General features: G+C 43.1%; 1 protein-coding gene across 1 annotated transcript; it reads right to left on the bottom strand.

Annotated features, from left to right (window-relative positions):
• Positions 1-23,345, bottom strand: LOC124615718 (ejaculatory bulb-specific protein 3-like). The gene is made up of 3 exons (XM_047143781.1): positions 23,217-23,345; positions 4,674-4,809; positions 1-362 (listed from the first exon to the last, which is right to left on the bottom strand). The coding sequence occupies exons 1-3, from the start codon at positions 23,277-23,279 to the stop codon at positions 166-168; spliced, it is 396 nt and encodes a 131-aa protein (XP_046999737.1). The 5' UTR covers positions 23,280-23,345; the 3' UTR covers positions 1-165.
• Positions 23,346-27,415: the final 4,070 nt, after the last annotated feature.

The raw sequence follows: 27,415 nt of genomic DNA, 5'->3' as shown, positions 1-27,415 counted from the left end.
TAAGATTACAAACGAAATTTTTATTAATTACTTTCGCTTAAAACAGCATTTTGATGGCATATTATTCAGAATGAGATGCTCGGAGTACGATGTAGAAACCCTGCGATGCGGACGATGCTTTTGAGCTACTGTAAGGAAGTAGAGAATGAATGGAGGGGAGAGAGGTCACACTTTGATTCCATCGGCGGCCCACTTCTGGGCGTACTTGGCCCTGTACTCCTTGCTCGGGTCGTACTTGTCCAGCAGCTTCTTCATCTGCTCCGGGTAGTGCTGCGACACGTGTGCAAAGAAGCTGCCCACCTTCTCCTTCTGTGTCTCCGTGCACTTGGCGCAGTCCGTCTTCACGATCTCGGCCAGCACCGCTGCGGAAGAACATACAGTGATGTAATGACACGATGTTGCAGCATAACTGTGGTGTGCGTACTTTAAGACCTTCGGTGCACATATCATCAGATTATTTGACTTGTCGCTCTAACGAAGTAGGCGAGTGTCAGCAATATGTCTCGTGGTCTTATTGTGGCGTGTTTATCTTCTGCCGTTAGGTCAGATGATAGAAATGCCACTTGCACGCTTAGAGTAGCAGATTGACGGTGACCAACTTTAAACAGAACTTGATTAATTTTCACACACATTTATTAAAATAATAACAATCCTAAAAATAACTTAGCTTGGTTCTGGATGCTATTTACAATTGACAATCTGAAGTTCCTTTGGTCTTGGTACGTTAATCTTATTCTCACATATCTCTGATACTTGACAAAGTGTCTATTCATTTATCTTCATGGCTATAAGATTATCATATTCCTATATGACAATCTTATTAGGCGCTGACTGAAGCTTGACTACAGACTAATGCAGAAAAATGCAGAGTAATGCAGACCAATGCAGACTGATGCAGACTAAGGCAGACTAAGGCAGACTGACTAATCGGAGGTCTGTACACTCGTTATGATGCCTCGCGCGTTCATGTATCACTGCGCGAGTGTGATACGCGAGGAGAAAAGGTTCTACGTTAGCAGCAATCTCATTGGCTGCGTGACATATTAATACGCGGATCGGCGGAAGCAGAATTTGGTCCGTCTCTAAGACAGCGCCATCTCGTAGTGCGGAGACGGACGAGCGCTGCGCCTGCGCTGTTGTGCTTAGTGGGGCGCGTTCTAGTGGGAAAGTTGTGTACGCGCTGACTACGCGGAACTATGTACACAACAATAACGCTCATGTAAACATAATTGCCGTATGTGGGACACCACATAAGATTTTAAAAAGTTATACAAACAGAATCCAATGCACGATGCCCTTAAATTGTAGCTGTATGTTTTCGATAGAGCGTTCACATGTAGATGGTAGGGATTGTGATTTTATTCGACAGTAGTTGTATCTGTCAGCAAGGGCAGTGTAAATGAACACTTTTCTGGCAAGTGAAAGTATCATCTACTCGAGCATGGTCTTAGGACTATGCTAAAGCCTTTTGTCATCCTCTGATCTCATGTACCTTTCTGTGACGTCTTATCTAGTTTGTTGTACGAGGAACTAATCACGACAGACGCCCATATCCCACTGCAGTATGTGATCAAAAGTATCCGGACACCCCCAAAAGCCGCTCTGTGTAGCCTTGCGGTCTACGGCGTCTTGTCGCGGTTCGCGGGGCTCCCCCCGTCGGAGGTTCGACTCCTCCCTCGGGCGTGGGTGTGTGTGTATTGTCCTTAGCATAAGTTAATTTAAGTTAGATTAAATAGTACGTAAGCCTAGGGACAGATGACCTCAGTAGTTTGGTCCCATAGTCCTTACCACAAATTTCCAATTTACACCCTCCCAAAACACCCGTTTCTCATATTAGGTGCATTGTGCTGCCACCTACTGCCAGGTACTCGATATCGGCGACCTCAGTAGCCATTAGACACCGCGAGAGAGCAGAATGGGGCGTTCTGTGGAACTCACGGGTTGTGAACGTGGTCAGGCGATTGTGTGTCACTTGTATCATACGTCTGTATGCAAGATCTCCACACTCCTAGACATCCCTAGGTCTACTGTTTCCCATGTAATACTGAAGTGGAAACGTGAAGCGACACGTACAGCACAACAGCACACAGGCCGACCTCGTCCGTTGACTGACAGAGACGCCGACAGTTAAAGACAGTCGTTATGTGTAATAGGCAGAAATCTATCCAGACCGTCACACAGGAGTTCCAAACTGCATCAGGATCCACTGCAAGTACTATGAAAGTTAGGCGGGAGGTGAGATAACATGAATTTCATGGTCGAGCGGATGCTCATAAGCCACACATCACGCCGTTAAATGCCAAACGACGCCTCGCTTGGTGTAAGGAGCGTAAACATTGGACGGTTGAACAGTGGAAAAACGTTGTGTAGAGTGATGAATCACGGTAGACAATGTGGCGATCCGATGGCAGCGAGTGGGTATGGCGAATGCCCGGTGAACGTCATCTACCAGTGTGTGTAGTGCCAACAGTGAAATTCGGAGGCACTGGTGTTATGGTATAGTCGTGTTTTTCATGGTGGGGGCTTGCACCCCTTGTTTTGCGTGGCACTATCACAGCAGAGGCCTACATTGATGTTTTAAACACCTTCTTGCTTCCCACTGTTGAAGAGCAATTCGGGGATGGCGATTGTATCTTTGAACACGATCGAGCACCTATCCATAATGCACGGCCTGTGGCGGTGTGGTTACGCGACAGTTAACATTCCTGTAATGAACTGGCCTCCACAGAGTCCTGACCTGAAACCTATAGAACACCTCTAGGATGTTTTGGAATGCTGACTTCGATACCTCTCCTCAGTGCAGCACTCTGTGAAGAATGGGCTGCCGTTCCCCAAGAAACCTTCCAGTACCTAATTGAACGTATGCCAGCGAGAATGCAAGCTGTCATCAAGGCTAAGGGTGGGCCAACACCATACTGAATTCCAACATTACCTATGGAGGGCCCTACGAACTTGTACGTCATTTTCAACCAGGTGTCCGGGTACTTTTGATCACATAGTGCATATAATGCCTTATTTCGGGTGCCAGGAGACAACGGAGTCTACGCTGGAAACTCATTGGGCAGTTCTAATCAAAATATCAGTGGTGTGATTGTACGAAATGCTTAATATGCTTAGAAATAACTAAACAACGCATGATCAGGAATGATGTCTACAAGTTGCCGCTGGTCAGACCGCCAGCGATCTCAGTCCAATAGGCCGCGTTTGATCACCAGCGAGCAGCTTGTCAAGAACCTAGTTCACCGACATAAGCTGCCACAAAGTACTTCGCGAGGAACCAAGGTCTAACTGTAGGAACCTAGGACATAGTGTTCGTCATGAGATGCGGGCCTTAAATAGTCGATGAAATTTGTTCTTAGGGCAAATATGAGACCTGGTACGAGTGGATTGTGTGTATGTGCCAGTCAGTTAAATGGAATCAACGCAGATGGATGTATCGACGAGGAATCGTGGCAAATTAGCGGAAAGGAGCAATAGTATTTCGACAGGCTCTTAACAACACCATGAATTAAGTTGTCCACGCAATTGGTTTATGAACTCGAACCTAACCGACGACACTGGAGAATGTCACAACTTGTCAACGTCAATCGATTTCAAAGCAGCGGAGGTGGGGGGAAGGGGGACTGCTGCTGCCAACTTTTCTGTTAGAATATGAGCGAACGCTGTGAAAGTAACTGCAGGGCATTTACATTTGGTGCTAGGTACCTCGCGAAAGGTCACTCACTGCTCACATGGAGATCAAGGCACTCAATGCGGAAGAAAAAAAAAAAAAAAAAAAAAAAAAAAAAAAAAAAAAAAAAGAACCCCAGGAACTGGATAATACCGTATTGCGGGCGTGTACTGTTTACGTCCCACGAATTACGATTTTACTTCACAAATGATGCAAGGCTTCGAATGCGCCGACAACCCAATGAAGCTTTTAATCTGCAGTGAATATATGGAGTGGTGGGGGCTGGAAATTGTTCTGTGATGATTTTGAGGTGTTTTCGTAATATGACTCCAGCCCATTCATTCAGCACACAGTAAACACGAACTAGGAAACTGTTTCTTCTGCTTCAAGAGGAATATTATGTAAACTTTCTGTCTACCAAAATGACAACAAGCTTGTTCACATGTCTACGAGTATACGTTCTTGGTTTGACGATAAGTTCCCAACCGCGTGTCGATTCGCCTACTAAATCAATCGAGCTTAAAAACACACAAAATGTCTGGGACGATTTCGATCAGCGGGTGACTCGAAGGAATCAGGCTCGCCACAATCTGGCAGCTATACGGGATCTAACCATCAATATCTAGGTATTTCGCCACGTAATCACTGCTCATACCGAAGCCGCTAGAGCAATTTATCGATCACACGAAGTAAAAAATTTGGAAGTAGCAGCGTCTTAAGTTTAAAGAAGAGCTTAATCCACATCTTCCAGAGTTGATTTTCCGCCTTGAGGACCCAAAGCTAAACCTATAAACGAGATTACGCATCGCTAACCGCTAGTCTGGTGGGAAGCTAATACTCTTTCATTTTAATATATACTGTCAATCTGCATTCGAAAATATCTCATGATAGTATGGCAGCACGCAGCAACAGTTCTAAGTTAGCACTTCACACGAGACTGATAAATACAGAGAGACTTTCCAAATTATAAACTTCAGTTTGTTCTGTACGCTTCTATACATACACTTAAGCAACTTTCCGGCGGGTCTGCAGGCGCCGTCGCCATCCTCGTCCAGACACTGGATCGCAGCCTCAATGCGAGCCTTGTCAGACAGCAGCGCCTTCATGTCCAGCTTGTCGAAAGTATCCGGGTACTTGTCCTGTAAACGATACACACACATTTTTTTCAATACATTTTTATGCATGCATAAACCACTACCTACGTCTTTCAATCAAGACCATGATAGTTATTTGGACAAGGTATATACTCGGATACATTCATGGTGATAGAAGGAAAGAAGATTAGAAATTAACGTTCCGTCAACGACGACTTCAGTAGAAAGCGTTGCAAACCTCAGATAGGGAAGGAAATTGACTGGCACCTCTTGAAACATATTAACCCAAAAGTTGATGACCATGGCTTAACTATATCGTCTTTTACCACCAATCTAAACGTTCTTGAACCGGGAATCGAACTCAGACACTGCTTAAAATCCCGATAAAAGTTGTCAGTCATGGTTGTAGGATACTTCTTGTATAAAGTGTCGTTTTTTTTTTTGTAAAAGAGTGTGGAGGGTCTGGCCACCATCTTGCCGTTTGGTTGAAAGTTGACCCTAAAAGGGAGAAAAAAAATTGGAAATTTGAGGCAAGGTCTTATGGGACCAAACTGCTGAGGTCATGGGTCCCTATGCTTACACACTACCTAATCTGACTTAAACTAACTTACGCTGAGGATAACTGACACACCCATGCCTGAGGGAGCACTCGAATCTCCGACGGAGGGAGCCGTGCGGACCGTGACAAGCTGCCTAGGACCACGGGGCTACACCGAGCGGCGAAAAAAGGTAGAAGAATAAACTATTATTGACGGCATAAAGATGCAGAAGATAATGGAAACCATAAAGCATATTCACAGGACATGTTACATGTAACTGAGAAAGTGTTGCGCTGATCCTTCCATTGACATATGATTCTGCACTAGCCCACTTTTTGGATCTGCGGAGCTGTCTGTCAAAGGTAAGGTAACCATGACAAAACAACGGAATAACCAACAAAAGCGTAACATTCTACGAGTCGGAGCGTGGAATATCAGAAGTATGAACGTAATAGGAAAGCTAGAAAACCTGAAGAGAAAACTATAAGGGCTCAGCCTGCTTGCAGGGTGCTTCTTAGTAACTTTCAAAAACATTTGAAGCGAAGTAGATGACGCTGAGACACGTAATTTAATATAACGCACAAAACGTCGGGAAACACCCAAAAAGTGAACGGTAAATGTTGAAAATGCGACGTCACCAGATAGTGTGCCTCGTAGCACGTTATGTGGTTGTGGCTACTGGTCTGTTGCACCGGATCATCCCAATGTTGTTGTTGTTGTGGTCGTTTGATGCAGCCCTCCATGCTACTCTATCTTGTGCAAGCTTCTTCATCTGCAAATACCTACTGCAGCCTACATCCTTCTGAATCTGCTTAGTGTATTCACCTCTTTGTCTCCCCCTCCGATTTTTACCCTCCACGCTGCCCTCCAATACCAAATTAGTGATCTCTTGATATCTCAGAACATGTTCTATCAACCGATCCCTTATTCTAGTCAAGTTCTGCCACAAATTTCTGTTCTCCCCAATTCTAGTCAGTGCCTCCTCATTAATTACGTGATCTACACATCTAATCTTCAGCATTGTTTTGTAGCACACATTTCGGAAGCTTCTGTTCTCTTCCTGCCTAAACTATTTATCGTCCATGTTTCACTTCCATACAGGGATACACTCCATACAAATACTTTCAGCAAAGACTCCCTGACACTTAAGTCTACGCTCGATATTAACAAATTTCTCTTCCTCAGAAACGCTTTCCTTGCCATTGTCAGTCTACATTTTATATCCTCTCTACTTCGACCATCATAAGTTATTTTGCTCCCTAAATAGCAAAACTCATCTACTACTTTAAGTGCCTGATTTTCTAATCTAATTCCCACTGCATCGCCTGATTGAATTTGACTACATTCCATTATCCTCGTTTTGCTTTGGTTGATGTTCATCTTATATCGTACTTTCAAGACACTGTCCATTCCGTTCTCCTGGTCTCCAGGTCCTTTGCTGTCTGTGACAGAATAAAAATCCCATCGGAAAAACATAAAGTTTTTATTTTTTCTTCATGGATTTTAATTCCTACTCCAAACCTTTCTTTTGTTTCCTTTACTGCTTGCTCAGTATACAGATTGAATAACGTCGTAGATAGGCTACAACCCTGTGTCACTCCCTTCTCAATCACTGCTTCCGTATCATGTCCCTCGACTCTTATAACTGCCATCTGGTTTCTGTGTAAATTGTAAATAGTCTTTCGTTTCCTGCATTTGACCCCTGCCACCTTCAGAATTTGAAAGAAAGTATTCCAGTCAACATTGTCAAAAGCTTTCTCCAAGTCTACAGCTTCTAGAAATGTAGGTTTGCATTTCCTTAATCTATCTTCTAAGATACGTCGTAGGTTCAATACTGCCTCACGTGTTCCAATATTTCTATGGAATCCAAAATGATCATTCCCGAGGTCGGCTTCTACCAGTTTTTCCATTCGTTTGTAAAGAATTCACGTTAGTGTTTTCCACCCGTGACTTATTAAACTGATAGTTCGGTAATTTTCACATCTGTCAACGCCTGCTTTCATTGGGATTGCCATTACTGTATTTCTCTTGAAGTCTGAGGGTGTTTCGCCTGTCTCATACATGTTGCTCACCAGATGGAAAAGTTTTGTTATGGCTGGCTCTCCCAATGCTATCAGTAGCTCTAACTCCCGTGGCCTCGTTTCGACTTAGGTTTTTCAGTGCTCTTTCAAACTCTTCACGCAATATCGTATCTCTCATTTCATCTTCATCTACATCCTCTTCCATTTCCATAATATTGCCCTCAAGTACATCACCATTTTATGTACCCTCTATATACTCCTTTCCCTTTCACCTTTCGGCTTTCCCTTCTTTGCTTAGAAATTGGTTTTCTATTTCGGCTCTTGATATTCATACAGGTGGTTCTCTTTTCTCCAAAGGTCTCTTTAATTCTCCTATTGGCTCTATCTATCTGACCCTTGGATATATATGCCTCTACAACCTTACATTTGTAGTCTAGCCATCCCTGCTCAACCGTTTTGCACTTCCTGTCAATCTCATTTTTTAGACGTTTGTACTCCTTTTTGCCCGTTTCATTTACTGTATTTTTATATTTTCTCTGTTCATCAATTAAATTCAATATCTGTTCTGTTACCCAAGGATTTCTACTAGCCCTCGTCTTTATACCTACTTGACCCTCTGCTGCCTTCACTACTACATCTCTCAAAGCTACCCATTCTTCGTCCACTGTATTTCTTCCCCCCGTATTCGTCAGTTGTTCCCTAATGGTCTCTCTGAAACTCTCTACAACCTCAGGTTCTTTCAGTTTATCCAGGTCCCATCTCCTTAAATTCACACCTTTTTGCAGATTCTTCATTTTTAATCTACAGCTCATAACCAACAGATTGTGGTCAGAGTCCACATCTGCCCCTGGAAACGTCTTACAATTTAAAACCAGGATCGGAAATCTCTGTCTTACCATTATGTAACCTATCTGAAACCTTCCAGTGTCTCCAGGTCTCTTCCACATATACAACCTTCTTTAATGATGCTTCAACCAAATGTTAGCTATGGTTAAATAATACTCTTTGAGAAATTCTACCAGGCGGCTTCCTCTTTTATTCCTTTCACACATTCCACATCCACCCACTACTTTTTCTTCTCTTCCTTTTCCTACTATCGAATTACAGTCACCCATGACTATTAAATTTTCGTCTCCATTCAGTATCTGAATAATTTCTCTTATCTCATCGTACATTTCTTCAATCTCTTCGTCATCTGCGGAGCTAGTTGGTATATAGACTTGTACTACTGTAGTAGGCGTGGACTTCGTGTCTATCTTGGCTACAATAATGCGTTCACTATGCTGTTCGTAGTAGCTTACACGCATTCCTACCTTTTTATTCATCATTAAACCTACTCCTGCATTACGCCTATTTGATTTTGTATTTATAACACTGTATTCACCTGACCAGAGGTCTTATTCCTCCTGCCACCGAACTTCACTAATTCCCACTACATCTAACTTTAACCCATCCATTCCCTTTATGAAGTTTCTAACCTACCTGCCCGATTAAGGGATCTGACAATCCACGTTCCGATCCTTAGAACGTCCTCCTGAGCAGTGCCCGCCCGGAGATCCTAATGGGGGACTATTTTACATACGGATTATTTTATCCAAGAGGACGCCATCATCATTTAACCATTCAGTAAAGCTTCATACCCTCTGGAAAAATTACGGCTGTAGTTTCCCCTTGCTTTCAGCTGTTCGCAGTACCATCACAGTAAGGCCGTTTGGTTAATTTTACAAGGCCAGATCAATCAATCATCCAGACTATTGTCCCTGAAACTACTGAAAAGGCTGCTGCCCCCTTCAGGAAACATACGTTTGCCTGGCCTCTCAACAGATACATCTCCGTTGTGGTTGCACGTGCGGTACACCTATCTGTATCGCTGAAGCACGCAAGCATCCCCACCAACGGCGAGGTCCATGGTTCATGGGGGGTGGATCAAAGTTAACTATTCACGACGGTGTGGCTCCGGACCTTAGGGTTCAAATCTTCCGTCTGGCAGGCAGTTTTTCTTTCCTTGCGTGGGACAATTACGTGTTTACAGTGTGGTATTAATTTATTTACCAGTTTAGCGCCCTCTGCTAGTTTATTGCAAAGTATTGCACAGCAAAATGTAATTGCATTGCGTCAAAAGTAATTGAGTACAAGCTTCCGAATTTCGGCGTTCCAGTAAATGGTTTTTATTTTCTTAACTAAATAACACCTATAATTAAGAAAAGAAGAGACGAAAGGAAAGAAATAGAAAATAAGACCAGTTTATGTCTGGTTACTCCGAGGACATAAATTTTTTAACTTCTATGTTTGCAACAGATCACTTAGAAAAGACGGGCGAAATTCATACCGTTTCCTTGAAAGCAAGAATCACATCACCCAATCTTTTCTTCATGCACACGCTGGAAAATAATCTCCTTATTTTGGGTAAGACGTATCATGCTTAATGTTTGTCATCCCCCTTTGGAGTATAATCCGACATATGACTGCCGATGTGTCTTATATTAAATTACTCGTCTCGACACCATCGACGTCACTTTGGGGGTTTTTAAACGATAATTAAAAATCACCTTGTACGATGCAGGTCGGTATGTGAAGTGGAAAGTATATAGGGATTTGTAATCGGACGAGTGCGTGGTTATATCAACAGCGCAGTAAGTGGCGTAAGCAAAGTAGGGTTCGTCATCAGTAAGATGGTGGGGCAGATAGCGAGTAATTGATAACAGTTCTGTGTTAGGGTTATTCTCACCAGAAACGGCGGAAAACCGCCGCCATCAACAACAGAAGTAAATATTCTGACATCACAAGCAAAAGACGAAGAGACGTAGAAAATATATGACGATAGTGAACTCGTAACTCAGTATTAAAACTCTAATGAGGATGGATAATTGGAACGCTATAACAGAGGAGAGAACTCAAGACAGCTGCTGAAAAATACGGGATAGGTAGTAGGAATGACAGAAGAGAGAGACTGAGTTCTGCAACAAATTTAAGCTAGTAATAGCGAATCATTTGTTCATAAATGACAAGAGGAGGAGGTATACTAGAAAACGGCCTGGAGACGTTCAAAGACTTCTGCTAGCTACATGTTTGTCATACAGAGATTTCGAAATCAGTTATTAGATTGTAAGAAATATCGACTGTTTAGTAATGATGAAGTGGAAACTGAGGTATCAGACTCTCGTCGGAAGAACAAAATTGGAAATAAGTCGAATATTGATGTACTGAGCAATGCTGAGGCGAGCTGGATAATAAATACTACAGTAGGCAGTTCAGTTGAAAATGAATGGACATATTTACAAAAGGGAAATCACAGAATATGGACGAACAAATACAGGTACAAGGAGCTAAGTGGCAAGGAGCATCAGGATACAGAAGTCAATTACTGATTGAGGAAAAGAAATGAAGTACAAAAGTGTTCAGAAGAAGACATGAGTGCAGTAACATCAGTCATTTAGAAATGTAGCAAACAACAAGTGCAGAAAAATTGCGAAGGACTTTAAATAAAAAATACTACGCGGAAGGACTAATTCAAATACAGAAAAGTCAAAATTAAACTGAAATGTCGACCATTAGCCCTGCGAGTTGTAGACTGCAGTTAATGTCGCCAAGAATGTTGGAGGATTTATTCAGAAATTGACCAGATAACCAGCTGAAATGGTACACCATGCTTACACAGCTCTGCCTTGGCGACGTCTCTTAGTAACTTCGTGGCCACTGACCGATTTCGTACATCTTTCACACTACTGAAGTACGTGCTTAGATGCAGCAAATGTTACTCTGGTACTCCTAAAACATTCAACACAGGTTTCTCAGATACGCTGGAGAAGAATATCCAACTAGAGCAGCATTTCTTACCTGTAAGTATGTACTTCAGTCGGTAGGAAGATGAGCAACATCGATGGCCCATCGGAAGTATTCCTCCAATGTCAATGAAAAATGGCGGTTACATCAGCTCGGATTTGCATGCTGGGGATCTTGCTCCCTGCAGCAGTACTTCAGTACTATGCAGACTGTTCATAGAGACGAGTACCCATTGTACACGAGCATTATTGTGTTACAAAATGGCACTCTGTTACCCTCCCGTTAGAGGTAACACATATGGACGCACGATGTTTGTGACGTACCATCGCGCCGTCATAGTTATCTCAAACACTACCGGCTGTGACCTCCGATGGCACCCTACGCCATGACGCCGCTAGTAACACTGCTGTGTATATCTAATAAATTGGAAGAATGGAAACTTTCCCGGGTAGCTACCATAGTCACCGACGATGGTAATACTAGCTAGTGCAGAGCTACGACTCATCTGAAAACAGTGCGATGTCATTCTTCAGCAGTCCATACTTTCCGCTCACGATATCACTCCAAACACCGATTGTATTGTGGCGTTGATGGCTGCCTGCGCGTGAGGTCGTGATCCACTAGTCCGCTGCTGCTAGTCTACAACCAACGATGTTGGATTCATGCAGAGTTGTGAAGGGAATCCATGACTTGTTCGAGGATGGTAAGTGCAGATGTTTAGGGGTTATAATTCGATTGGTGCAAAATCGTTCTCCGATCCTCACTTGTGGTGGTCATACGTCGGCAACCGGGACTTTGAGGACTACACGTGTCCTCACGTCCAACATCGGAGCTCAGTCATATCCCACTGTTTCACAAATGTAGTTACTGCACGATTCAACCAAGCGGCCAAATGGAGACCTTTAATGAGGCCCGTTTCCATTTCTGTCTCACACGAGTACGAGGCGTTTCTATGTCCCTCACAATAATAATTCAACACCTCACGCTGTTCACGCATTTTACGTACCCTACAAACCAGGCAAAACGTTTAACACAAACGACACTAATGCACCGTGGTGGCTGCTCTATCCGTCACAGAATATTGCCACTAATCATTTACATATCCACTGATGGTTCAAATGGCTCTGAGCATTATGGGACGTAACTTCTAAGGTCATCAGTCCCCAAGAAGTTAGAACTACTTAAACCTAACTAACCTAAGCACATCACACACACCCATGCCCGAGGCAGGATTCGAACCTGCGACCGTAGCGGTCGCGCGGTTCCAGACTGTAGCGCCTAGAACCGCTCGGTATCCGCTGATGATGTGTACATGGTCCGAGCTACACTGACATACAGTGATATTTCGTAGTAATTGACAGAAAGTCGTCGAGTAAAGCAGAAGTGATTTTTGGTGTTCCCCAAGGTACTGATATAGGCTCTCAGCTGTTCTGTATCTATATAAACGATTTAAGAGACAATCTGAGCAGCCATCTTAGGCTGTTTGCACATGATGCTGTCGTTTATCGACTAGTAAGGAGTCAGAAGATCAAAACGAATTTCAAAACGATTTAGAAAAGATATGTGTATAGTGCAATAATTGGCAGGTGACCCAAAATAATTAATAATGTGAGATCGTCCAAGTGAATGCTAAAAGAAATCTGGTAAATTCCAGTTACACGATAAATCAGTCTAATCTAAAGGTCGTAAATTCAACTAAACACTAAGAATTACAATTACGAACAACCGAAATTGGAAAGAGGAGATAGAAAATGTTGTGTAGAAGGCCAAAAAGAGACTGCGTTTTATTGACATAACAGTTAGAAGAAGCAACTGATCTACTAGAGAGAATGCCTACACTACGCTTGTCCGTACACTTTGGATACTCCTGCAAGGTGTGGGATCCTTGTCAGATGGAATTAACTGGCTACATCGAGAAAGTTCAAAGAAGAGTAGCACGTATTGTATTATCGAGAGATAGGGGAGAGAGAGTGTCACTGAGATGATACTAGATAATTAAAACAAAGACATTTTTCGCTGAGGCGCAAACTTTTCACCTAATTTCAAACCGAGCAAGGTGGCGCAGTCATTAACTCAATTGACTCGCATTCGGAGGACGACGGTTCTAACCCGCATCCGGCCATCCTGATTTAGGCTTTCCACGATTTCCCTAAATCACTCCAGCCAAATGCGGGAATGGTTCTTTTGAAAGGGCACGGTCGGCTGCCTTCCCTAAACCGATGGGACCGATGACCTCGCAGTTTAGTCCCCTCCCACATCAATCAACCAACCGATGTAATTTCAGTCAACAAATTTCTCCATCGAATGCGAAAAAATTTGTTGAGGCCGATCTACAGAGGGAGAAACGATCATCATAATAAAACAAGGGAAATCAGAGCTCACAAGGAGAGATATAGGTGCTCTTTTTTTTCAAGCGCTGTTCCACATTGGCATAGTAGAGAATTATTGTGAAGGTAGTTCGATGAACCCTCTGCCAGACACTTAAGTGTGATTTATAGGGTATTTCTGTAGATGTAGGTACAACCATGCCTTCTGAGGACTTCACTCTTTTTACCAGGTGGTGCATATGGAAAACTTTGGATGGACAGTAGGCACGATAATGACGCGTGGTTTTCACTGTGACTTCGCTCATAAAAGGAAACATCTTCATAGACTACAAAACTATTGATAACGATAATGTTACACGATCGATCCTCGTGAAAATTCAGATAGCCGTTCAGATATCTAGCGATCATTTGTTAGAAACGAACAAATGGACTGTAACAGAATTTGAACTGGCACTCCTAGAAATGACGCGTGTGCAGAGTTTAAGATACCGCAGTGGCCACTACACTGACAGACCGATGTTCGATTTCTGTTTACAATAGCTCCACCAATATGCAAAACGGTAAAACTATTTTGCGCTGAGTAAGTGGCTTAACTAACTCACGTTTAGACCAAATTTCGTTAACAAACACGTGCCCTACGATAGGACGTTTTATCTAAGAGAACTTTGTCATCTGCATCTAAATGAAACTCCATAAAATGAATTAGTGGTCCTATGAAACTTTTAACTCAAGACCTAGGACTACAGAAATCTTAAAACAGAAGGCATCCCTCTAGACTTGCAACAGGCAGAGTAAAACTACTGGTTGCTGGGCGTCACGTTCTGAAGAGAGACATTGCACATTTTTTGTCCAACCAGCGTAGATTTCTTTTATGATGTCTGTTGGGTGCCAGTAATGAACTGTTGACTTTGATTGATAATGTAATGCATTCAACCAGTGCATCAGAACGAAAGTTTCGATGTTGACGTGAGTGGCTATTCGATGAAAAACGTCAGAACTGATGTACACTCTGTTTAATGCTCTGTTTAAATTGGTTCCAGAGATAATACCTGTAATGTTAGCTACGATACGAGGCTATTTTTTTATTTCTCTTACTTTAACCAATTTCCAGATTACAAATTTAAAATAGTTCACAGTAACGTTTAAACGATCCAGCGTAAACTGTTGAAAAGTTCGAGATAAGATTCACTGCTCGTTGGTACTGAAGACTGCAGTTGCTTACGAGGGCAGTAGGGCTCATGATGTAACTCAGATTCTCACTTCCTGTATCGAATTTTATTTTTCATCGCTTTTGAACAAAATATAATGGTGTTAAGTCTGGAGAGCTTGGTGGTAATAGTACTACGATTTCCTATCCCCGACAGAGTTGAGAGGTTCTCTCACATGTGTATTGGATTGGCATGAAGCTCCAACATGCTGGAAGTACCTCGCATTCCGCACAGCTGTCAGAATGTAGCCTATCTGCTCAGCCATATAGTTCCCAAAAATGAGTCATTGACAAGGCACTGGACATATACTCCAAAGGAACACGGCTTCTCCAGTCATTCTTCGTTGTTCCTTTGAATCACCTAAGGTAATTATCTCAAACTACATGAAATCTAAATATTTACTTCTGGGTACTTGCTGTCCCGCCTAAATTTTCTGATCCATTCTCGTATGAAATGAGAAAAAGACGGCTGACGCTAAGCCTCCTCAATAGCTCTTAACGTCTCCTATTTTCCTTTCATTGTTCTGTTGCGGCACCACCTTTTAAGATGGGTAAAGGTTAGCTTCAGTGCAATGTTTCTGAGTGCACAAGTTACAACCAGGTGTAGGCCAGCTGGCAGTAAGTTACGCTACCAGCGGTTGCAAAGTAGAATGGAGGCCTCCTACTGAAAAGAGTAGACGCAGCGGTGTGCATGGCGCAAGTTACAGGCAGAAGGGGCCCACTGGCCCAACCCAGTTGTTAAGAGCACATGACTTGGAGTGACGGGTTAGCAAAACAGAGGCGCACAGCGGCGTATAAATAAGCGCCGTTTCACTAACAAGGCGTTCAAGTGGGACAGCTCTCCTGGATGGCGGGGCATGTCACGCTACCGGCTACAGGCAGCAGCAGATGGGGCGCCAGCGTTCCAGTCCATGGTAGATCACTTGTTCTACCCTCTGAGGCCAACGCAGTGTCTGCAGCCAGCCAGTGGTTGGCCACACCACGGCTCGCTACTGCGGGCAATCTCGTTGGCTCCCAACAGACGCCAGAAGCATCCCGATGCGAGGGCCGCAGATTCGGACACCGGACTGCAGGTGCTTGTTGTCGCGGCGATCTTAGCCACGCCGGCGAGGAAGTACGCCGCATGTCGCTTTGCAGCTCCCAGCGGGTGACACTGAGGTGGCAGGGACAAACACTGCTGAGTCAACTGCTGGCACATCCTGAAGTCACAACTCTGCTGCCGTACAAGATCAACACACAGCTGTGCATTGCACAGGTCGCTGAGGCACACATTCCGCGCCAAGCTGTTTCATAGACTGCGAAGTGGTGATGGCTCAAATGGTTCAAATGGCTCTGAGCACTATGGGACTTAACATCTTTGGTCATCAGTCCCCTAGAACTTAGAACTACTTAAACCTAACTGACCTAAGGACATCACACAACACCCAGTCATCACGAGGCAGAGAAAATCCCTGACCCCGCCGGTAATCGAACCCGGGAACCCTGGCGTGGGAAGCGAGAACGCTACCGCACGACCACGAGCTGCGGATGCGAAGTGGTGACCTCAGCATTGTGGAACCTGGTGACACAGACCGAGAGGGACAGGGGCACTGTAGCTGGAAATAATAAATCCCTTGGGAAACTCGGACGAATTTTAATACGGCGCATCCTGACAGCTTCCACTGCATCTACATTTGGATGTGACGGCTATAGTTCTTTTGCGAAATGTAATAAGCTGTCTGAGTCTCCTTTGAAGGCCCATTCTTGAAACAGTGCTAATGAATCCCACCGTGGTACGAGTCTTTTTAGATAGTGCCTTCTATGGCCATACCCCTGCTGCATCTTCTCCCAGTTTAATTTTGTTCATGAGTGCCATAGTAATGTAATCACCTAGCTTACGTAGTTATTGAAGTCCATACCTTAAAGTTTTTTCAACTACCAGTTTTTTCTAACATCATTTACTAGCATGAGATTCCCCTAATTCTAAACCATGGTAATTATACACATATTTTTGATGACAGTGAAACGAAAGTTGCCATGATATTGGAATACTCAACACAGTTTTATATTCCAGTAAGCATTAATGTGACAGTGATTTGAAGGTTACATGTATCATAAAAAGTACTCTGTTTTGATAACGTTTGTTGATAGTTTTATGTCGCAGCACTCAGTTAAACTGAGACAAAACTATTAGATCGCCCTTTCACAGCTCTAAGCAAAAACCCATTGATGTACAGTCTGTAATATGATGTAAAAATCCTGGTATGTTACATCTTTTCATAACAGGAATTTACTAGACAAGTTGATTGGTATAGGGAGGAGGAGCTACGGTACACTATGCACATGATCTGCGTCGAAGTATCGAAACAACTTTCATACCATACTGAAAGTTCGAATGAAGTGTATGCATAAGACACTGCTTAAGGTGCTCATCCTTATGGAAATGGACATTAATGCATACGAACGATTTTGATGTTCATAGAGGAATAGAGTGGATGACAGATTCATATTTCATCTATTCATTCAGTTTCGTTTCAATACTTATGAACATAAAGAAAAAAGAGCTCTACAGTTACTTGGTAATCACAACATTCACACGTACACCATTTGAGGAAGATGTCAAGAAATAAGCCACAATAATCTGACGCTTAGAGTGGTCGCAACGTTCCGTTTTTGCTATCACATTGAATATCGAGTGTGCACAATTTATTTCGTTTCCGAATGCATTTTACTTGTTTTTTTTTCATAATGGAGATGAGGTAAAACAGCACGATACCATCTTTGGTGTTTGAATATTCTTCCCAAACACATGAAAAGTGAACGGATCGGTAACTAATAATACAGATAAACGACAAAGGAGACACACAAGTGTTGAAAAGTACCTGTGAGGATACTATTGGTTTTTTGTTTATAGTGGAAGTTCAGAAGATGCGACAAAATGTTAAGGAATATGTTCGAAGCATACAGATGTAGTAGAATAGTTTCTTCGACAAAAAGTGTTCTTGTGGACTCAAATATTAAGACGAATTTGAGGACAGTGTTTCTGAAACTCAGTTCTAATGTATAAAAGAAAAAAAGTTAGGGTAGACGCTTATTCATGCTGCTACAACACAAATACAATAGAAAACTATGAATTTAAGTAGAACATTTTTCAGTGCAGTGGTACTCATATGTAGTGAAATGCGAGACATAAATACAACGAACACGGAAAGGCTGTTAGTTGCCATTCCTCTTTGTTAAAGGTTAAAGTGCGGTTTGGAAGTTACTGAAAACATTTTATCGATATTAAAATTTGTTATCAGATCACGACTGTTCTAGTTTCGGCCTTCGTCGGTACATGTTGAATTAAATGTTCCAGCAATATGTGAATACTCCGTGCGATGTCAAGTGTCCAGATTCATATGAGTATGGTAAAGTAATTACACTGCCTGTCAAAAAAACTTAAGCACTCAGAAGACATGGTCGGATATCAGTGTAACTTCGTACACGTGCGTACTATCAGTGGGTATATACATGACCAGAGTTGCAATTCCCTGCCAGAGGTTGAAAGGGCATGAACGTACATCAGTTCCGTTCGACGTACATGTTGTTATCGGGCCTGATAGGATATGAGAGGGTTTTTAACAGAGTCAGATTTCGTCTAATCACTGTGAACGATACGAGGATGTCACATACATGAGTGAGACAGCGTTATCAGCACCTGACAGAACGGGGTCTCATTATAATGTCCATTTGGACGGCAGGTCGAGTCATGCAACATCCAGATATATGAAGCATTTGCCGGCCGAAGTGGCCGTGCGGTTCTAGGCGCTGCAGTCTGGAACCGCGAGACCGCTACGGTCGCAGGTTCGAATCCTGCCTCGGGCATGGATGTGTGTGATGTCCTTAGGTTGGTTAGGTTTAACTAGTTCTAAGTTCTCGGGGACTAATGGCCTGAGAAGTTGATTCCCATAGTGCTCAGAGCCATTTTATGAAGCATTTGACCATGATAGTGGCACGATGTTGGACCGCATGCGAATCCGAGAGCATTCGTACTAGTTGATAAAGTTCCAATCGACCACATCTGACCATTACAAGGTAGGATCGCCGTGTTGTGCATCAGTCAACTCGTAACGCCATCACATCTACACCCGCCATGCGAGAACAAATTACGGACTCACTGCGACATTTTGTGTCGTCCCGCACCATTGACTGTGGAGAGGCAGCAGCCGGACTAGGGAATCACTGTCCCATGTGTAGGCTACCGTTAACACCACAGTACAAACGACTGCGTTTCTAGAGCTGTGCTGTGATCAGGAAGCATGGACTATTAATGAAAGATGCCCGCATCTCGTGGTCGTGCGGTAGCGTTCTCGCTTCCCACGCCCGGGTTCCCGGGTTCGATTCCCGGCGGGGTCAGGGATTTTCTCTACCTCGTGATGGCTGGGTGTTGTGTGCTGTCCGTAGGTTAGTTAGGTTTAAGTAGTTCTAAGTTCTAGGGGACTTATGACCACAGCAGTTGAGTCCCATAGTGCTCAGAGCCATTTGAACCATTTTTTTTTAATGAAAGATGTTGCACTGTGTTCATTGCTGAATCACGGTTCTTTGCTACCCCAGGTCCCAGATGACCTTCGTCGGCGACTATGGTGGTGACCTGGACAGAGAACCTATTCTTCTTTTTTGGAGAGGCACAGCGGTGTTACTCCTGGAGTCATGGTGTGGGGAGCCACTGGGTAAGACTTAAGAATATGGCAGGCAGTGACAGAGGAAACTCTGACAGCACAACGCTGTGTCACGAAAATAGTGCGTGATACGACTCATGCCACAGTATCGTGGTGCCATTTTTCAACAGGACAACGCTAGTCCATCCATAGCACACGTCTTTTGGAAATGTCTGCATGATGATCAGGTACTCCAACGGTCAGCACGTTTCTTCGATCTGTTCACAGTAGAACATGTGTGGGACCATCTTGCATGTCGAGTCCATCTCAGTGCCAATACCCAGATTGTCGAGGTCAAGTTACAACAGCCGTGGACCAGTCTGTCTATAGAGAGGATACAACTGTTTTATGACGACCTTTCCACTCGAATTAGTGCATGGATGCAGGCCAGAGAGGTTGTAACGTCATACTGTTAAGTGAGCCCATATTGCCAAGTTCCTTGTAGGTGTGACTCGATTTTTTAATCACTGCAAGAGTATCACAATCGTTCTCTACCTGAGAAGTTTCATTTCATTTCCCCCTATTTTCTGCGTGCTACAATTCTGTTGTCACACACTGTATTTAGCTGCTCCGTCGTCGTATATGTACTCGTTTATCAATGGCAAATTTTAAAGATTACCCTTGTACAGAATTGTTTTTGGCGCGTAAATTTACATGTGTCACTTCAAATTCACCCACACTTTGTGATGCACCAATAATGTTTAGGTTTAGCCAAATGTCTACATCTCCACGGAGTAACAGATTTTAAAGTATGATCAGAAAGAATTTATTTATTTGTGGCTTTTTGAAAACAATACCGAAATATACATTATTTTCTGCTGTCTTCTTCAGCAAATGCAACACAGTAATTAGGTGACTACGACCTGGCGCCATAGTTCGCCTGTCCATACAACCTATGACAAGAGCTTATGACTTTACAGTAGATCTGAAATTGCGAAATGTGAATTAAAATTACATCAATTAGAAGTTCAAAGCATAAAACTGTCGAGAGATTACTTTCAATAAAAATGTAATCTGAAAAATAAATATGAAGTAACTAGTACAACTGGAGGAAACACTGTCTTCTAAAGTGATCAATGTTGGAATGACAGATGATTCTGACGTATTTTCTGAAAATCTAGAAAATACAAAAATGCAAATCTCCTGTATGAAAGCCGACTCAGAATGTTTTAAGAATATCCGTAAAGAAAATTAAATTTCTTAATGGTATGGTATACGCAAGAAACTTTTCGACAACAGCAAACATACGGACACATGTGTGAAATTTCAGAAGCGTTACAGATATTTTAGAATATTGTTAAGAAACATGTGTCCACAGACAATCGGCCCTGGTTTCCACAGTAGCAAGTGGAAGCCTGATACGTAGCTGTAAATGATGATCGGATCTCCATTTGCAATTTGAGTATTGTTGACAAATCGCGACCCCTTTCGATCTCAGGGAAGGCCATTTTAGATTCAAATCTATGTTCCGTGTCATGTACACATTTATACGTTAGACAATGTTCATCTACGAGTCCCAGTCACGATTTATCAACAGATATGAATTGTTAATAAATTACTGGAAACTACAACTTAAAAGAATAACTAACATAAATAGGAAAATCAGATGCCAAGATACTAACTGAATGAATTTCAACTCCTCTCTCTCTCGAACAGGTCATGAAGGCCCAACGGCACCGACCGGCCGTCGTGTTGTCCTCAGCCCATACGCGTCACTGGATGCGGGTATGGAGGAGCATGTGGTCAGCTCACCGTTCTCCCTGCCATATGTCAGTTTCCGACACCGGAGCCGCTACTTCTCACTCAAGTATCTCCTCAGTTTGCCTCACAAGGGCTGAGTGCAGCCCGCTTCCCAACAGCGCTCGGCAGTCCGGATGGTTACCCATCCAAGTGCTAGCCCAGCCCGAAAGCGCTTAACTTCGGCGACCTGACGGGAACCGGTGTTACCACTGCGGCAAGGCCGTTGGCGAATGAGTTTTAAGCAAATGTAATTAATCCCTGCCCATCGAATCGATTCATAAGTATTCCTAATCAGTCTGGGACCCTTTCACGTTGCAATAGTAGACAAAATAGTGGCGAAGCAACGAAGATATCATTTAGAAGACGCAAAAGCATTATAGCGTTTTTAAACAAATTTTAGTGGCAGGCTCTTCTACAGAATCGTTGTGCATCACAGGTTTACTGTTGAAATTCCGAGAACGCATGACATGAGTAGTCTAACACACTATTTCCTAACATATAAATCTCTTACAATTGCAATGACGAGACAATGGAAGAAATTAAACCTCTTAAAATTATTCATCTCATGAACGATTCACATATGGTACAAGGAGAAAGGTACAAGATATACCCTCCGTTACACATCTTGGGGTGGCTTGCGGTATGCTGATGTAGACGTACACCAGATGTAATTACAAACGTAGCTGTTATGTCCATCAATAGATAAAAGATTAAGAAAGTCGTTTAACATCGTACAAATGCAAACGTTAAGAAACGACCAGTTAGTGACGTCATTAACAAAAAGAAAACATTACCAACACAATAACTGTTACATTGGCTGGTACTGTACGGGATTACGTGAGTCTGGGTGGTAATTTTCTTATTCATCTCTCTTTCAAGAATATTACACTCGTGAAAATATCATACCACAGAGCGAGAATGGTAATTTCAAACAGGGACGCACTTTTAACAATTAACTACGTAAAGCAGGAACCCATGACATATTCGTCGACGCCAACGTTGGCTGCACCAACGCACCATCAGACAGTCACCTACCATCGTAACATAGACCTGGAGCTACGCAGTGGACCGGAATCGATAGTCTCACTATGTTTCTGACCAGAGACTGGAACTAAAGAAAGATATAAATTAGTCTGTCACCAAACCTCGATAAAACTGTGCATAAACGTACAATATATTGAACAGTGAAGTAAACGTATATATCACAATTCACAAGATCGAAAGAAGAGCAGCAGTATCGTGATAAGAATTGCACTTTTCATCTCTAGTATTTCTTTACAGGGCACCCATACAACACCATACAAGGCGTCATTCGCTTAATTGGCTGCCAACACTACTAGATAAACATATGATTATTAAGGGACACTATCCACCGCGCCACTCAGAGCTAACGAAGTTGCCAGGGAAGTACAAGAACGACAGCTACTGTTGAAATATAAATTAAAAATGTTCCACCTACGTACGCAATGACTGACGTCACGCTTTAAAGAAAACACTTACAGTTGGCATTGTTCAGTAGATCCAGTAGCTGTAATTAGAAGTTGATTATAAAATAATATACGTTAGTTTTATATGCTGCTGCATTGTCGTGAATGAAAACAATGATCCAGAATCCAGAGAATTTATTACTTTAATTACATTAAAGGATCACAAAAAACTTTTCGTCAGACTATCGGTTTCGATCCATGAAGACCATCTGTAGATTAAAACAGACTAACCCTTCTGTTATTTTAATATAATTAAAGCAAGGAGGTATCGTCATGTTATTTTAATATAATTAAAGCAAGGAGGTATCGTCATAAGATATAAAACGAAGTTACGAAGACGCTAGCCTTAATCACACTGGGATGATGTAAGGCTTCTTCTGTTTTAATCTGATCTGGAGATGGTCATTATGGATCGAAATCGATGGTCTTACTATGTTTATGATCAGTGACTGGAACTAAAGAAAGGCATAAATTAGTGTAATGCAAAGACAAATACTAAACGTATAGCAGAGAATAGTATAAGGTGATGTAGTATAGAACTGAGCTCGCAAATAATTTAATACGGACGCTAAATCAGTCATGTAATTTCCGGTTTTAGTAAATAGCAATTCAATTAGTGAACCTAACGCAGTAGGTTGAAGGCAAACACAGCGACGCCGCGGCGTTTACCTGGGCGGCAGCCGGCGCAGCCAGCAGCGCGAGCAGCGAAAGTGCGATGGAGAGGCGGAGCATGGTGGCGTCTGGTGGTGTGGCTGTACTGCCGCGGCGCGCCCTCTATATATACACACGGCGTCTGTGCGCCTGCGCAGCCGCCTCCGGCCGCGCAGCAGCCACTACGCATCCGGAAGGCAGGTGTACGTGTAGCATAGCTCTGCCGCTCCTCTGCACGCACTCATCTCCTTGTCCACTGCTCCTTCGGCCAGCCGGTCGCCACGTGGTGGTCAAGGCCCTCCGATAAACCTGTGAAGGTCAATTGGTATTAACTGTTGACGTGAGGAAGAGACAATATGAGTAACAATACACTAACAAGGGAACCTCCCCATCGCACCCCCCTCAGATTTAGGTATAAGTTGGCACAGTGGGTAGGCCTTGAGAAACTGAACACAGATCAATCGAGAAAACAGGAAGAAGTTGTGTGGAACTATGAAAAAAATAAGCAAAATATACAAACTGAGTAGTCCATGGCAAGATAGGCAACATCAAGAATCATGTGAGCTCAGGAGCGCCGTGGTCCCGTGGTTAGCGTGAGCAGCTACGGAACGAAAACTCCTTGGTTCAAATCTTCCCTCGAGTGAAAAGATTACTTTTTTTTATTTTCGCAAAGTTATGATCTGTCCGTTCGTTCATTGACGTCTTTGTTCTCTGTTATAAGTTTCATATCTGTGTTTTGCGATCGCACCGCAAAACCGTCCGATTAGTAGACGAAAGGATGTGACTCTCCAATATGAACCGAAAACATTTGATCGCAATTTCATAGGTCAACCGATTCCTCCACAGGTAAACACGTCTGATATATTCTATACGACACTGGTGACGGCATGTACGTCACATGACAGGAATATGTTGTCGACCCACCTAACTTGTACACTTGGCGAATGGGTAAAAAGATTCTTCTACCTTGCCTGATTTAGGTTTTCTTGTGGATGTGATAATCACTCCCAAAAAAGTGATGAAATCATAACAGTTTGTAAGATAATAACTGAAAATAAAAAATTAAACTTTTCACTCGAGGGAAGACTTGAACCAAGAAGCTCTCGTCCGCAGATGCTCACGCTAACCACGGGACCACGGCGCTCCTGAGATTATGCTCTCCTTGTTGTTGCTTATTTTGGCATGGATTACTCAGTTTGTATATTCGCTTATTTTTTTCATAGTTCCACACAAATTCTTCCTGTTTTCTCAATTGATCTGTGTTCAGTTTTTCAAGGCCTATCCACTGTGCCAACTTATTACTAAATCTGAGGGGAGTGCGATGGGGAGGTTCCGTTGTAAGTACTTGGGGGCAGCACTTTTCAGCATTGTACAAAAATGTGTAATAGCGATGGCATATCGTATACGATCTTGAGTATCGTGTAGTCATTTAAGCAACAAGACATACTAACACAATCATTAGATGTATTCCCCTGTGAAATTTTTCGTTACCTTCCGTTCTACATGCTAGTATGTTGTTCAGTTTACCATTCAATAACAAATTTTTTTTTCATATTACGGATTTCGACCACCTCAGACTGCCATCTCCAGATTCGGTTTCCACAAAGGGCAACTGTTTCATCTCACTTTTGGACATATACGTCAGCGGTTGAGACGGCGAACACCGGTAATTCTAAAATTATACGAAGGACGTTCAACAATTAATGCGACACACTTTCTCCTGAAAACAGGTAGTTTAATTCAGTATTCAACTACATCATATTACTCCAAAGAATGCGATGGCCTAACGCGACTTTACTGGGAGGGCCTGCAGATCGGCTTGGTGCTCCTCTACTGGTGGATGCTGGATGCATGCCTTTTGGGCTGTAGGGTGGTTGAGGAAGAACAGTCCAAAGAAGTTCCGTGCAGCTGTGTGAGGCCTTTTGTTGTCACTGGGAAGAAGAAGTTCTTTTGCATTTTTGTGATGATGAAGATGATGAAGCCTTTTCTTGGATTTGCTAAGGGTAGCATTGCAGGAGTCAAAGCCGTTTGCGGTCGGCCAGTACGCGGATGATCGGACAGGTTTGCGCGAGCTTATTGCGATGATGGTAGACGCCTCGTCCAAGGCCAGGTCTCCGTAGACATTCAGCAATCGCGTATGAATTTTGCGATGCTGTAGTTTTCCCGCTAAAAGAAACTCAATGATAACACTCTCCTTGGCTGCATCTCCATTACTGATGACGTTTTGAAGGCTACACATAGCGCCGCCAACTATCGGAACTTCATGGAACTATAGTGGCTGAAACGGGAATATTCCACAATGTTCCACAGTCAGTTCTGCATTTTTTCAACTGAAACTGGCGGAGAACAAGAAAAATTAAATGTGTTGCATTACTTACCGAACGCCCCTGGTATCATTGATGAAGTCACAAAATATAAAAAAATAACAACAAATTTAGAAGTTATGTCGTCTCCACACAATGCATAAAAATGATGTACTTCATGTTCGACACGCAGTTCCTCGTTCCAGTAAATTATTTTATTAATTAGATAAATTGTTAACGTAGAGCACTGATAAGACAAAACATTATGACAACTGCTCATTGCGATATTGTCGGTCGAGTTGCGTGCAGTAAGGGAAGTATACAGATTCATTCCATGTTGCTATTATAAAATTTGAAGGATGATGGAGAAGTGTAAATGTATCAATTTGAGGCAAGGGACCCTGGTCCGGAATCGACCTGTTCGAAAGTTAGACTGATAAGCCAGATCATTATGACCACGGCCCGCCGCTACGCTGAATGCATCCTGGTGCCGTCGCTGGCACGTTACGCGGCAATAAAAGCATGTAGGTGGAGCAGACACGGACGGGGGATCTACCCCAGCGAAAATGAGGGCTGCCAATGAGGAAATCCATTGAGATATGCGACTTTGACACAGCGTAGATTATTATTACGGAGAGCCTGTGAAAGAGTATCTCGAAAATTGCGAAGCTGCTCGAATGTTCACGTGCTACTGTCACCAGCATTTACGGAAAGAGAAGAGTAGTGAAACTACGAACAGGGGCTAAATTGTTCGACGTCAACGACTCTTCACAGAACGTTGGGTTCGTAGGCTGGTCTGTTATGTAAAGAAGGATACATGGTGGTCTGCGGCAACTCTGCCAAAAGAGCACAATGCTGATCCACGCACAAGTGTTTCGGAGCACACCGTTTATAGTACAATATTGAAGTGGAGCTCCGCAATAGACCACCCCTAAGTGTTCACATGTTGATTCGACGACATCATCAATTACAACTGCAGTGGGCACAGTACGATTGGAATTTGACCGTCGATCAATGGAAACGTGTCGGCTCTTCGGCTGAATCGTTTGTCTTCTACACTAGGTCTATGGTCGTCTCCTCAAATGCCGTCACCGAGGTGAACGGTATCTCGAAACGTGTAGCGCGCCACGTACGCAGGCTGATAGGAACTGTATTATGCTATGCGAGACATTCTCATGTGATTGCTTGGGACCTGTGACAGAAATCTGACACGCTAACAACTGCGAACCACCTGCATCCCTTCATTCTTGTCTTCCCCGACGCCGATGTAATTTTTCAGCAGTATAATTGCCAGTGTCTCCGAGCCAGAACCGTGAACTCACGTCACGTTCATGTCTCTGTGACCAAATTCACTTGATGTAAGTCCTACGGATCCCATCTTGGTCGCTATCGAACGCTGTCACTGCGTACGCAAATCAGTGCCCCATAATTTACGCGAATTATGTGATCTGTAGGTAGATATTTAATGACACTTACCTCCTCAAACCTACTAAAAAACTGTTGAATCCCTGATACACAGAAACAGTGATGTATTTCGTTCAGATGACGGACTAACAAGCTATTAAGCAGGTGGTCACAATGTTTTGGCTCCTCAGTATATAACCGAAAATCGCTCTGATACCTGTGACAGTGGACCTCTTCTTCTGCAAGCTCTTTGCTTTCCATGGTTTGAGAGGAGGTATTTTTGACCGAATAGAACTCTAAAATGGCTTACCTGAAGAGCTATCATACGTTCTTCAGCACAGAAGCTGTATTCCACTGTAGCAAACATGAACAATTGCTCATAGCTCTAAAGGTGTGCACTTTACAGCCAATGTTTACTGAATGTTTTTTTCTTGACATGGCCCATATTGTTCCACTGTCTGCGATCGCAGGTTCGAATCCTGCCTCGGGCATGGATGTGTGTGATGTCCT

Source organism: Schistocerca americana, chromosome 5, assembly GCF_021461395.2.
Source record: "Schistocerca americana isolate TAMUIC-IGC-003095 chromosome 5, iqSchAmer2.1, whole genome shotgun sequence".
NCBI classification, from domain to species: domain Eukaryota; kingdom Metazoa; phylum Arthropoda; class Insecta; order Orthoptera; family Acrididae; genus Schistocerca; species Schistocerca americana.
Note: the sequence above shows the minus strand (reverse complement) of the source record. Positions and strands in the feature narration are given on the sequence as shown.

Coding starts and splice junctions, on each gene's coding strand:
- LOC124615718 (XM_047143781.1), bottom strand. CDS start 23,279: ATGCTCCGCCTCTCCATCGCACTTTCGCTGCTCGCGCTGCTGGCTGCG. Junction 4,810..23,216: donor CTGCGCCGGCTGCCGCCCAG/GTAAACGCCGCG, acceptor TATCGTTTACAG/GACAAGTACCCGGATACTTT. Junction 363..4,673: donor CGCCGGAAAGTTGCTTAAGT/GTATGTATAGAA, acceptor GTTCTTCCGCAG/CGGTGCTGGCCGAGATCGTG.